Source organism: Physcomitrium patens, chromosome 20 (assembly GCF_059467195.1).
Source record: "Physcomitrium patens ecotype Gransden chromosome 20, ASM5946719v1, whole genome shotgun sequence".
Taxonomy (NCBI): Eukaryota; Viridiplantae; Streptophyta; class Bryopsida; order Funariales; family Funariaceae; genus Physcomitrium; species Physcomitrium patens.
In genome coordinates, this window is record NC_143429.1 from 10,557,032 (window position 1) to 10,568,459 (window position 11,428).

Sequence of the window (11,428 nt, forward strand, 5' to 3'; positions counted from 1 at the left end):
GTTGATGCTAGCTACGTAAGGATGATCATTATTATTCTCAACATTAAAACCTACACCAAATTAGAAAAGAAAAGAAAAGAAAAACTTTACACATTTAAATATCTTGGTGGTCACTAGGGAATAACAAGTTCCCAATACACGTTCTCAGTATACGTTCTCAGTGCTCGTGTATACGGGAACGAGCTCGAGTTCCCCGACGACAAAATAACGCTGGGTTAAGTCGTCGTGTGAATGGGACTTTCAGGTGTCCAACTAACGTTGAAGAAAACGAGAAAGAGCTCGTGCATGAATTAGGGTTTGAATTCCCCGACTCTCCGAATGAAAGGTTTGCACATCGTTACGTGCAATTTGTCTGCATGCATGCAAGCTTGAGTGTGCGCAGGATTCAGAGTCGAAGGAGGCTGGATTGAATGTGCAGTGCAGTCAATTAGACGGGCTTGGACTCCACGGTCTGTACCCTCTCCTTTCAATACGAGAGAATATAATTTTTCTAGCAAGTGGAAAAGCGTGTTGAGCGGGAGAGAGTAGGATTGCTGTGCAAGCGTTGAATTCTGGGTTTGGAGTCGGTTTAGTTTGAGCGGCATGAGGTTCATGGTTGCTTGGTGGACTGGATTTTACTTTTAGATGCATTGGTTCGAGCATGGCATGTTGTGAGGGACTTTAGAACATGCGGTGCCTCCCGATAGAACGAATTTTAATGGAATCTTTTGTTTAGCGTGGGTTTTACACAGGTGGATTTTGCTATCGTAAGTGTATTCCCTGTTCTTTTTTCTTTCGTTTTTTTTCTTTATTTTTTGAATCTTTTTTAAGGTATCAGTCTGGTATATGTTAGGAAGATATTTACCAATCCAGAGGTTGAGGACATCTGTTTGAATTATTGATGGAGGGACTATAGAATTGCAATATTTTCTTCACTGCAGCAAGGGTGCAATATACTGATTTCAAAAAATATATTCGACTGGTGCTATTCTATTGCGGTTGACGAAGAACCGAGGAACTGTTTATGAGTGGTGTCATTCCAATAAAAAGGAAAAAAATAAATAAACATCAACTTTTAACAATTTAAGTATTTTTTAAAATATTTTTTAGAGGCTGAATTCATCAATAAAATGTGGTGTCTTATCCTAGAAATGTAATCGAAGTTGGCTACCGGATGAGACAGTCTCTTTACTAAAGTTTAATTAATCCTTTAGAGATGGCAACACATATGCTAGTTCCAACTTCAACGACGATTCCAAGCTCCTCAACTCAAGGTCATCCTCATTACGTAAGTGCAGGGCTAGAAACAGGAGGAATGGATCTTGGTGGAGATAAAGTGGTTCATGGGGTGGAAGTAAGGCCTGAAGCTGGTGATGTACCCATTCCGATGAAATTGAAGAGAGAAGCCATGGGGGTAGAGATGGTTTTGAAGCAGACTGCTGAAATAGGAATGGTCTTGGTTGGCATGGCAGCCCTTAGAGGTGGGGCTCCGCCTGCTCCAGTAGAACCCCATCTGGCGATAAAGGCTTATTCAAATTTGGAAGGGCTGGCTGAATGTGTAGCACCTCATGATATTGTGTCGAAGAAGTCCTTGCAATCGTTGCTTCAGCAATTGATTTTGCCCAAGGTATGAGCTGGAGTTACTTCTTGATACGAAATTTGGTTGTGTATGCCTGTACTCGTGTAATCACTGATTTGAGCAATGCAATTCTAGATACCTAGTGCGAATTTCGGTGATTGCAGAATTGTCTTGCCCTAAGGCAGTGCTAAAATTCTATATCATCGTACACAGGTACTGGGAGGGAGTCGGGTAATGTACCGATAGTAGTTTCGTTATACTGATATCCCTTTGTTGGTCAATTTGAAAATCAATATTGCAATTCCGGTGGATAGAATATATAATGTCAGCAATGTGATAGATTTGGAAGTGATGTCAAAAGTGTTTGCCTTTCTGATACATGTCTTTTGATTTGTAGAACTCTATCCTGCCAACTGTGTCATCTCTAACACCAGCGCGGGATGTTTCAACTCCCGCCATTCTAGCTTCAGCAGCACCAATATCTGCCGAAGCTGTAAATATTTCTGGCGAGTTATTCATCCACTTACGTTCCAGTCTTGTGAGTAATTCTTTTGATTGTTCTGTTTGCGTCATCAATATAACACAAGTTTATGAATGGGAAAATGAGTGTGATTGTTTCATGCCTATTCGTGAACTTGATAAAATCTACTCTTTGAGTCTGATCCTGAATCTCCCTTGTGCTAGTCCACGTTACTTGGCAATTTTTGAAGTTGATCATAGAAAAGCCGTCAGGAACCTAGTATTTAGTTATGTACACTTCGGCTTTCCATGTATCCTATTCAGTTAGTAGTAAATAAATGCACTGTTAAACCAATATGTAGTTGCAGTTTATCTTGTGATCATTTGCCGGAAAATTCAACACTCTATAGGTGACATCCTGTGATCTAATTGGTTTACTTTTGTTTTATTTACAGGGAAGAGATCAAGTAACTCCCATGTTACTGCAAAACCAAAGCGTGCAAGTAAACCGGGTGTCTTCAAAACCCTTATCGCTTGCTCAAAAGACTCTCAAAGTATATCGTCTAGAGATGGAAATATGCTAAAAAAGCTTGCACGGATACGTGAAACAAAGACTGTTCAACCTCCAGTTGACCTGCGGCATGTACACCAGAAGATCGCATCTGAAGTAAGCTTGTCAAAACTGGATATTATATCGACAGCTTCACGAGAACCGGCTAGTTCATATATAATTTCTCTGGTCACTTGTGACATTTGCAAGAACCTGGTGAACGATACAACAAGTTTAGTAATTTGTGACGGATGCGCATCTGGGTTTCACTTACCGTGCTTACAGACGAACGAAGTTTTAGATGTTCCAGAAAAGATCTGGTATTGTACAAAATGTTTGTCGGCGAACGGTGGTCGACCAAGACAAGCTCTATATGATCTTTACGCCGAGGACCTGGAAGGCCTGGTTCTAGAGCATCGTGGATTCTGAAGGTACTACTCATCCAGAATACCATTGAGAACATGCGTTCTTAACAACGAGTGGGGTCATAGTAGATTGTTGTGTTCGATGATTTCCGTGGGTAATTTATGGTTAAAGGAAGCGGACGGAAAAGTGGCGTGCAATTTAATAAACTAGTGCGTGCCTTGATGTAACTTAACGCCTGTGATTTATGTAACTTTCACCGCAGAGCACATGTAGGGACCACTCAACTACGGTTTCTGGAAAACCTAATGTACTTCTGAGGAAAAGAGTTCGTAATGCTGGCGCTGCTCGAGGAGAAAATCTTATTTCTATAAATGCATCACCAGTTAAGCATTCTAAGAGTGCTCATTTGGATTCATCGTCAAAGGTTCCAGCAGATCTTTCATGAACAGGCTGTCGGTGTGAAATTTAAGGCTTTCTTTCCATCCAAGTTCAGGGTGGTCATTGTCGAATTTCAGGTACAAAATGAATTACTTTAGGAACTTCATGCATACCAGAGCGTAGATTGCTTCGTGTATTTGAAAGCAGTGAAGGTCTCATGGGCATGTTTCGTGATTTTACTCGATAGGGCAGTGACACTGATTGGTTGATGTCTGCTAATGATTTGAAAGAAGTTCATCTGTCATGGCTCCATGGTTCTAGGCACATGGATTGCTTCATGTTGATAGCAATCAAGGTGAAGTCACTCGAGGTTCCCAGTCCTAGTCCGGTTCGGAGCGGGACTAAGTAAGTGCAATCCATCCCAAGCATCGCCAATTTGACCAGTTGACATGACATCTGCCCAACTCGCTGGGGTGTTAGGATCAACACTGTGAACTGATTGGTGTATGCAAAGATGTTTAAGAGCACCTAAATCACATTTCTAGGTGTGGAATGTAAGATGTGCATCTTGACCTCGTCCGTCGAAAATCTTGGTGTGCGGTGAGACTTTCTGAGCTGCATATTTTTACCATCTCAAAACAGGTATTGACTTCTATCCAGTAATAGAAGGCATCTGCCTCCATAATCTGTCGCAACCACATCTTTGCTTTTGTTATGCACATTTTTTGATAAACCTGTGCACAGGAATGACCCTAGTTTGTCGTGTTTAGAATATGACTACTGCATGTAATCGATGCAATCACGATGTAGCCTCGCGCACAATCAAACTTGAAATGACGAAGTCCAATTTGCAGATGATGAAAGTCGCTGAAATTAGAAGGGGTGAGTCTAACTTCCAATGTTCATTCACACGACAGTGGAGAGAGAGAGAGAGAGAGAGAGAGAGAGAGAGAGAGAGAGAGAGATTACTAGTAGAGTAAAGGTTGCATTAGAGATTTCACAGCGTTATTTGGAAGAAGCTCGAGATGAAGTCGAGGAAGCAGAATAATCAGAGCTGGATAAGTCACCAGTGCTACTTCTGTCTTCAACATGGTCATTTGTGAGAGATTCGACTTCAGAATTTCCGCCTTGACGGTAGTCATAACGCCGGACGTCGGAGAAGGAAGACGATGTCCGAGATTCATGAGAATCAAGGCTCTTCACAGAGGTGGCGCCGGACACGTTGGGAGTGGATCCACTCGTAGCTCCGGATTGACTGTCTCCAGATCGAATTCTACTAGTGACAGATAGTGACCATGATGCATCAGCCGAATTGGAGACATTAGTCGAACCGAGGTTAAATTTGTATATGTGCCCTTCTTTACGAATGACCTTGCCCTGCTCGGCCAAGCGGTTCAATTCGGTGGCTATGAGGTTATTTTTTTTCTTATCAAGGGGCCTCTGTACTTGACTTGCAGCAGCCGCAGTATCTTCGACAAGCTTACCCCCTCTTTGGCCTCCCTCACCGTTAGTACTGCCTCTTGAAACAATTTTAAACAGCTTGATGGCGGTCTTCGTCGGTTTTGTGGAGTCGTCGGCACCTTAAGTTTCCTTTTCTTTTTCTGCCCAAGCACTGACTTTGGTCGCGGCTTAGGTCCCCGCAGAGAACCTCTCGTTCCTCGCAACGGCGCTTTTCTCACCCTCAACGCTCTCGGTCCCCGCAGTGGCGTTAATCGCTGACGAACTGATGATCGCATAATACGTTTCAACCGAGGCTTCATCTTTGTGAAGAAACAACTTAGGTATGATCCAAACACTTGATCTAAATCAACTTTTGGATCTGAAAAACATTGTTTTGGCGACGCATCTCTGTGGGTAATTCTTCGACGTTGTCGCCATCTGTTCTCTTTGTCCCCAGATCTCACTGCACTCAACTCAGCAGATGCACATTCATGCAAGGACGACAACCAACTACTCGCTTCGACCTCTCGACTATGTGTCCCTTCAAGTCCTAACTACTTATATCTCTGCTTACTCCTCACATGCCAAAGGGCGGAGGATTAATGTAAGATAAACAGAGTGGTGTTCTGCGAATCACTTGTGACGAACAAGTGCAAACAACAGGCGACCGAGACATGTGAATGGGTAGGTGCCACATTGCTGTCATGGTCAAGGTCTCTATGAACTGGAATTGAATTGGTCCTTGTGAACATGTACCACATCGTACAATCTGAAAACATGTACAGTATGCTTGGAATGGAAATGTAGCCTGGAAATGTCATATGGTCACTCTTAAATGTAGCTTCGATGACCTGTGACGTAGTATTCATACCGCAAGCTTTCCATCGTTCCATCGTGTGAGAACCATTTTCCTTCGTCCTCTTTGCGATTGGATCAATATTTATTTTGTCAGGACAAAACTTCAAATGAATTCTCTGCTTCCTGCTTCGAGATTAATCTACCTGATTTAAACAACGACGATTGCAGTTGTTTTAAGGTTCATAAAACAATTCAGATGACTGATGGTTTAAAATGTTGTGCTTGGGCTTGCTTTAATCCAGTTTTGCAGGTTGACGCCGCGGCCACTCACTCGAGAGAATCACTGACATCATTCACTTAAGTCTTCAAGAATAATGCTTGACAGAATTCGTCGAATCAGAATCTGTTGCAAACGAGGCCAACCTTTCGTTGCTGTGCACCATACCTTGTGGTAACATCGATGGACTAGAAACCCGGTAGAGTCGCTGAAAACTGCAACTGCGCGCGTGCAAAAAGGACTCGAACCATGTATCATCGCAGAGTAAGAGAATTTATTGCGGGGAATAGGTATTCTGGCATATCATGACGTAATCGTAAATGTAACGGAAGTTGTACAACGGAATGAAACTGTCAGAGAGTAGAATGAAAAGTTGATGTGGAGACCCTTCCTTTGCAGCAACAGCTTCGCCATTTCCTTCACAACGGCGCCGCCATCTGTACAGAGATCCATGAGTATAAAACGGGAATGCAGCTTGACATAATTACAAGTACGAGGATGAAAACGACGAATGGTTAGATCGTCCACCGCTTCGACGAGATTGCACTCTTACCGAGTGGCAAATGAAACTGCCATTGCCGTGTCTAGTTATTTAGTTCCAAGGCTGAGGTCTCCGGCTGAGGCACCATTTCTAATGTGCCGCTGATTTCATGCTGCAGCGAAAGGACCTGCATCATCAGTTTTTCAACCTTGAGAAGAGCGGGCTTTTTAAGAATGTTGAAATTTTTGGTGAATCTATTCAAACACTGTATTCTCTACCAAATTATGCGTATCTTATATATATTATATATATAAAGGGGAATGCTAAATAGACCCATATTTTTACTAAATAGACCCACACTTAATGAAGAATATGATAATCATGATGAATGTGGTTGATTTTTATTGGTTGCAAATCTAATAATGGAGAAATAAAACTACAAATCATTATTTTTTTCATGATGCATAGGAAGGGTGGGTGAGTCAATTTAGTAAAAACTTGGGGTCTATTTAACATTCCCCTAAATATAAATATACATCAAACAATGTTGAAAATATAGATTGATTTTCCAATTGAAAGAACTGTTATGAAATAATTTGGGCTTTTACTTGAATATAGTATTTGCAAAGAAGTAAATTTTTGGATGAATGAAGAAGAAGATAACTAAAAAAAAGTTGTATGGTTCAATCAATTTGCTTGAGAAATCATCAAAAAATTCATGCATTAAAAGAATTTTATTGTGATTAATGATTGAATATTTAATATATAATATATTGCATATTATTCATGATATTTTTTTAAATGTTAGATGTAATTATATTTGATGAAATAAATAACATTTTCTATAGTAAAAGAATTTTAGCAAGCATAGTATTAAATTTGGAAAATACATTATTTTATTTCTATATTATATGATCCCAATATATTTAAAGTATAAATTTTAAGCATAAATGATACACAAATAACACAATTTTTTGCTTTGAACCAAAACAGTAACACACACACAAGTACATTCATTATTCATGCATTTACATTTCTATAACTATATGTCAATACACGTAAATAGTATGCTCACGTACTGCAACTTTTGTAAGCAATAAATAAATAAATAAAATACAACAATACTTTTACAATATTCATATTCAAATACAGAATTGCAGTCTTTATTTTGCATTCTTCCTAAAGAAATCCTTAAAATTGTCAAAATAACTTGAAAAATAATTATTAAAACAAAATACATAAATAAATAAATGACAACATCAGCAACAACCTCTTCTTCCTCTTCGAGGCGCATGTTCACATACATGTTGAAAATTGTGCTCTGCTCTGCTCTTATTCATTCATTCTTCTTCTTATTTCTTCTACTTCTTATTTCTTCTACTTCTTATTTCTTCATATTTCTACGTAGAGTATTATTATTCAGTGTGTGTTCCTCCCCCATGTGCTATTCTATGCTATTCCATCCCCAGATTGTCCGATCCACGGCGTTCGAAGCTCCCTCCTGCAACTCCTCGTCCTCCTCATCGACCACTTCAGTAAAAGCCCAATCATTCCTTCTTCATCGGGGAATGGCTTCTTCTTCCAAACCCACACCCAGTCGCCAGCCCCTGAAGGCGAAGATCGCGCCACTGCCCCCACCCCACCCTACCGCTGCTGCTTTGTGATTCTACTCTCAAGTGGGGCTGGCGCAATTAGCAGCGCATCTTGCGGCGCTGTAGAGCTTTTGCGTGTGGTGAGGCGACGCGGAGCGGGAGAGTACCTCACCGACCCGCGCCAGCGGGCTCTGTGTCGGCGGGCCATTAATTTTCCACCTGTGAAGTTAACGCCTCGTGTGCCCATCTCGATGTTGTAGCTTATGGTCTTGGCTGTGGGTTGATGTTGTAACTCCAATCCCCGCCACGAAGAAGCTCCCTTCACGCACAGAGAACTCCAATCTCCGCAACTGGCGCCAGAGAATGGTTTCATCTGCGGTATTTTGGCTCTTCAGCCTGATATCATATCAGCCTGAAGAGCCAAACAGGAACACGCATATTCGCTGCACTGTATTTGTATTGAAGGCATGGGCAGAAATTAGTCTGGATCCAGATGAGTGAGCATCGAAGTCAGCCCTAAAAAAACAACTTTCCAGGCGCTTCTCCTCCAGTGTGCCTCCTGGATCCACTCCAAATACTTTTTGAGGGCTAATTTCGACACGACACATGACAAATTGCGAGCTCAGAGTGGAAGAGAAGTCGACGTGGATTGTGTGGTGTACCACAGCTTCAGATAAACAAGCTCTAAAGTTGATTCTTTAAGCGCAGTTGCTGTAGATTTTTCTTTGACAGTTTTCACAATTGGTGGAGGGATGCTGCGACATTATAAAATATAATAGAGCACCATACTTGAATAGTTATACAAAACAAAACAAAAAAATAAAACCCCCACAACTGTAGCGGTTTGGAAAACCCCAGGACTTGCATGTGTTATTTCAGTCCTGACATTACTTCCTGTCATCCTTCCGTTGTGAAGGCTTTGTTTCTTATGCATCTACGAGATTTTTTTTTCAAATATGATAATCGAAACTGTACTACAATAGACAATAAATAAGTAATGACAATACCAAAATAAGGCTATTATTTAGGGTGTATGAGTCTGTTTGTGGACTGAATTTGGGAAATTTGAATCCATGCTTATATACGTATCTCTCTCTCTCTCTCTCTATATATATATATATATATATATACACAAATGTGTGTGTGTGCGCACTTTGGTATTTGAACAATTCAGTCTCTATTAATAAAAAACACTTTTCTTTTCTCCTTCTCTGTTTAAGGTTTCTGTAAAAAGTTAGATACCAAAACATAACTTTTAACTTTTATTTTTTGAATGTTTTCAAGATATTTTTATTTGATACAAGATTATAAATATACATGATATTTCACAAACTTCTATTGAAATTTTATTTTATATTTAAACTGAATTTGCTTCGTAGTTTACAATAAAATTGTATTTGCAAATTCTTATTCTTAAAAATAAAGCATATTGGTTGAAAGATATGAATGTATCAAACAGTTCCTGATTTTTGTTCTAAATTATTGAAAATTTAATAGTTACCAAATTTGTAAATCCGTGTTGTTTTAAAGCTAAAAGACTGCTAGCTTAAAAGAAAATTGTGTTCAAAATGTTTTTTGATATACATTTAAGAAATTCTTTGTTTACTTTTAAAAAAGTATTGTATGTAGCTTAAATACCCAAAAAACTTAAATCTTACACATGATAATATAATCTTCATACAATCATGGCATTTGAATACAAACAATTTGTTATGTCTACAAATCTAAAAATTAGTGATACATCGAATTTGACATTGTCACTAATGTGCAGCAGTCAACAAAACTTGCCTTAGTTTGTTTATGGTTTAATGTTTTAATTAATAGTTCTTATTTTACAAAGACTTTGGATCCACTATTCATGAAATACATAAATAAACAAAAAATGTGAGTTTGAATCCAAGTAAGATGATTTTGCTGACCAATGACCATTTTACAAAAAAAAATTCTTTATCTATTTACCGTCAAGTTTATCATGAATACACATGCATATATATATATATATATATATAAAGTGAAGGAACATATAATCCAATTTTGTGGTATTATTAACATCCATAAATTATGTTACATCACAACTATTTTTGGTTGAAATAATATAAAACTTGTGATAGGTACAGGGTTTTAGGGTTTACAAAAACTTACACACCACATGATAGACCATGATAGAACATTGTTTTGAAGTTGGTTATATATATATATATATATACATACATACATATTTTTATATAACTTAGATAACATGTACAAACTCTTTAACATTCTCTTGACATGAAAATTTAGTTTTTTGAATGCATATGTGATTAAATCCACAAATATTCTCTCATATCAATGAAGTTGGATATACAAACCTTAAAGATTTTAGAATATTAAATATCTGAAATTTTTATTTCTTCAATTTTACTAAAGAAATCCAATTAATCTGATGTTAGTTTATTTTCAGGGTTCCAGGGTTTAGGGTTTTAGGTTTAGATATATATATATAACTTCAAAACAATGTTCTACAAAGTGGTGTGCAAATCTTTAAACTCCATACCAAGAGGGCCAAAATTCAAAATATGAATTTTATTTGAAAAGAAAAAAGAAGTTAAAAATTATTCATTGTTAAACAAGGAAGCAAAACAACAACCAAAAATAATGCAAAACAAAGAGTCAACAACAAAACAAATAAAATTGTAATAATTTCTTCATGCTAACATTTTTTTGTTAATATCAAATTATGACTCTTAATTTCCAAGAATTTTACGTATTTTTAAATAATAGTATATATGATTTAACTATGCATATTTATAAATTTAAACGTTTATTAATATTAAGATCCCTACAGAAATAAACACTGAAGCACCCATCCCCGTGCGTATGCCCCAGAAAGGGGTGGCGATGCGTTCATGCCCCATCTGCGCGACCGCGGCGAGGCGCGGCATCCGGCGGCGAGAGGGGCCGGGCATGGAATCACGGGTGCGGATCCACCCGGTCTACTACTGAACCAGGCAGAGCCACCAATTCAAAAATCTCAAGTCGGCTCAACGCTTTCTGTTGCGCGGCTGCTAATTTTAGTTCATGGTTCAGGTCCAGGAGCGTCAACGACGCGATCGCACGCCGTTCGTTGCAAAATGGCCCATTGCTATCCGTAGACTTCGATGACAAGTTCTCGTCCAAATGGCCATGGAAGCCCGGCGAGAACCGCTGGCTGGAACCTTGAAAACGCTGTTTGAAATTTCTTGTCTCCGTTGCATTTCCACGGACTTGTTGAAACGGTGCATTAACGACCATTCCTGCGATTGATCTTCCTGCCACTGCTTGTGGTGTTGGAATCGTTGCAATGTCTTTGCAGATTTGATTTTTGGAGCTAGAGTTGATCGATTGGCGCTTGGCTGACAGAGGAGCATCGTAGAGTCGTCGTCGTCGTCGTCGTCTTGCATCCTGTGGCGCACGAGGGAAGCAGATGCGTCACAGCAGATCGGGGCTTCCAATGAAGCAATAAATCGCCGTGAATTTCATTCTCTCTCGTAGTATTCTACACCTGTTGACG

General features: G+C 39.2%; 1 protein-coding gene across 18 annotated transcripts; it reads left to right on the forward strand.

The window, feature by feature from the left end:
• Nucleotides 1-225: 225 nt before the first annotated feature.
• LOC112273438 (uncharacterized) lies at nt 226-6,656 on the forward strand. Of its 18 annotated transcripts, none has more exons than XM_090245122.1 (9): nt 226-449; nt 1,194-1,606; nt 1,956-2,096; nt 2,473-2,998; nt 3,196-3,448; nt 3,633-3,953; nt 4,082-5,092; nt 5,233-5,435; nt 5,852-6,656. In XM_090245122.1, the coding sequence occupies exons 2-4, from the start codon at nt 1,196-1,198 to the stop codon at nt 2,599-2,601; spliced, it is 681 nt and encodes a 226-aa protein (XP_090101248.1). In that variant the 5' UTR covers nt 226-449; nt 1,194-1,195; the 3' UTR covers nt 2,602-2,998; nt 3,196-3,448; nt 3,633-3,953; nt 4,082-5,092; nt 5,233-5,435; nt 5,852-6,656. The 18 variants fall into 18 exon arrangements, with proteins under 18 accessions (XP_090101248.1, XP_090101247.1, XP_073385611.1 ...); XM_090245115.1 differs by having other exon boundaries at nt 228-449; nt 1,956-2,064; nt 5,209-5,435; XM_090245116.1 differs by having other exon boundaries at nt 228-449; nt 1,956-2,064.
• The last annotated feature ends 4,772 nt before the right edge of the window (nt 6,657-11,428 follow it).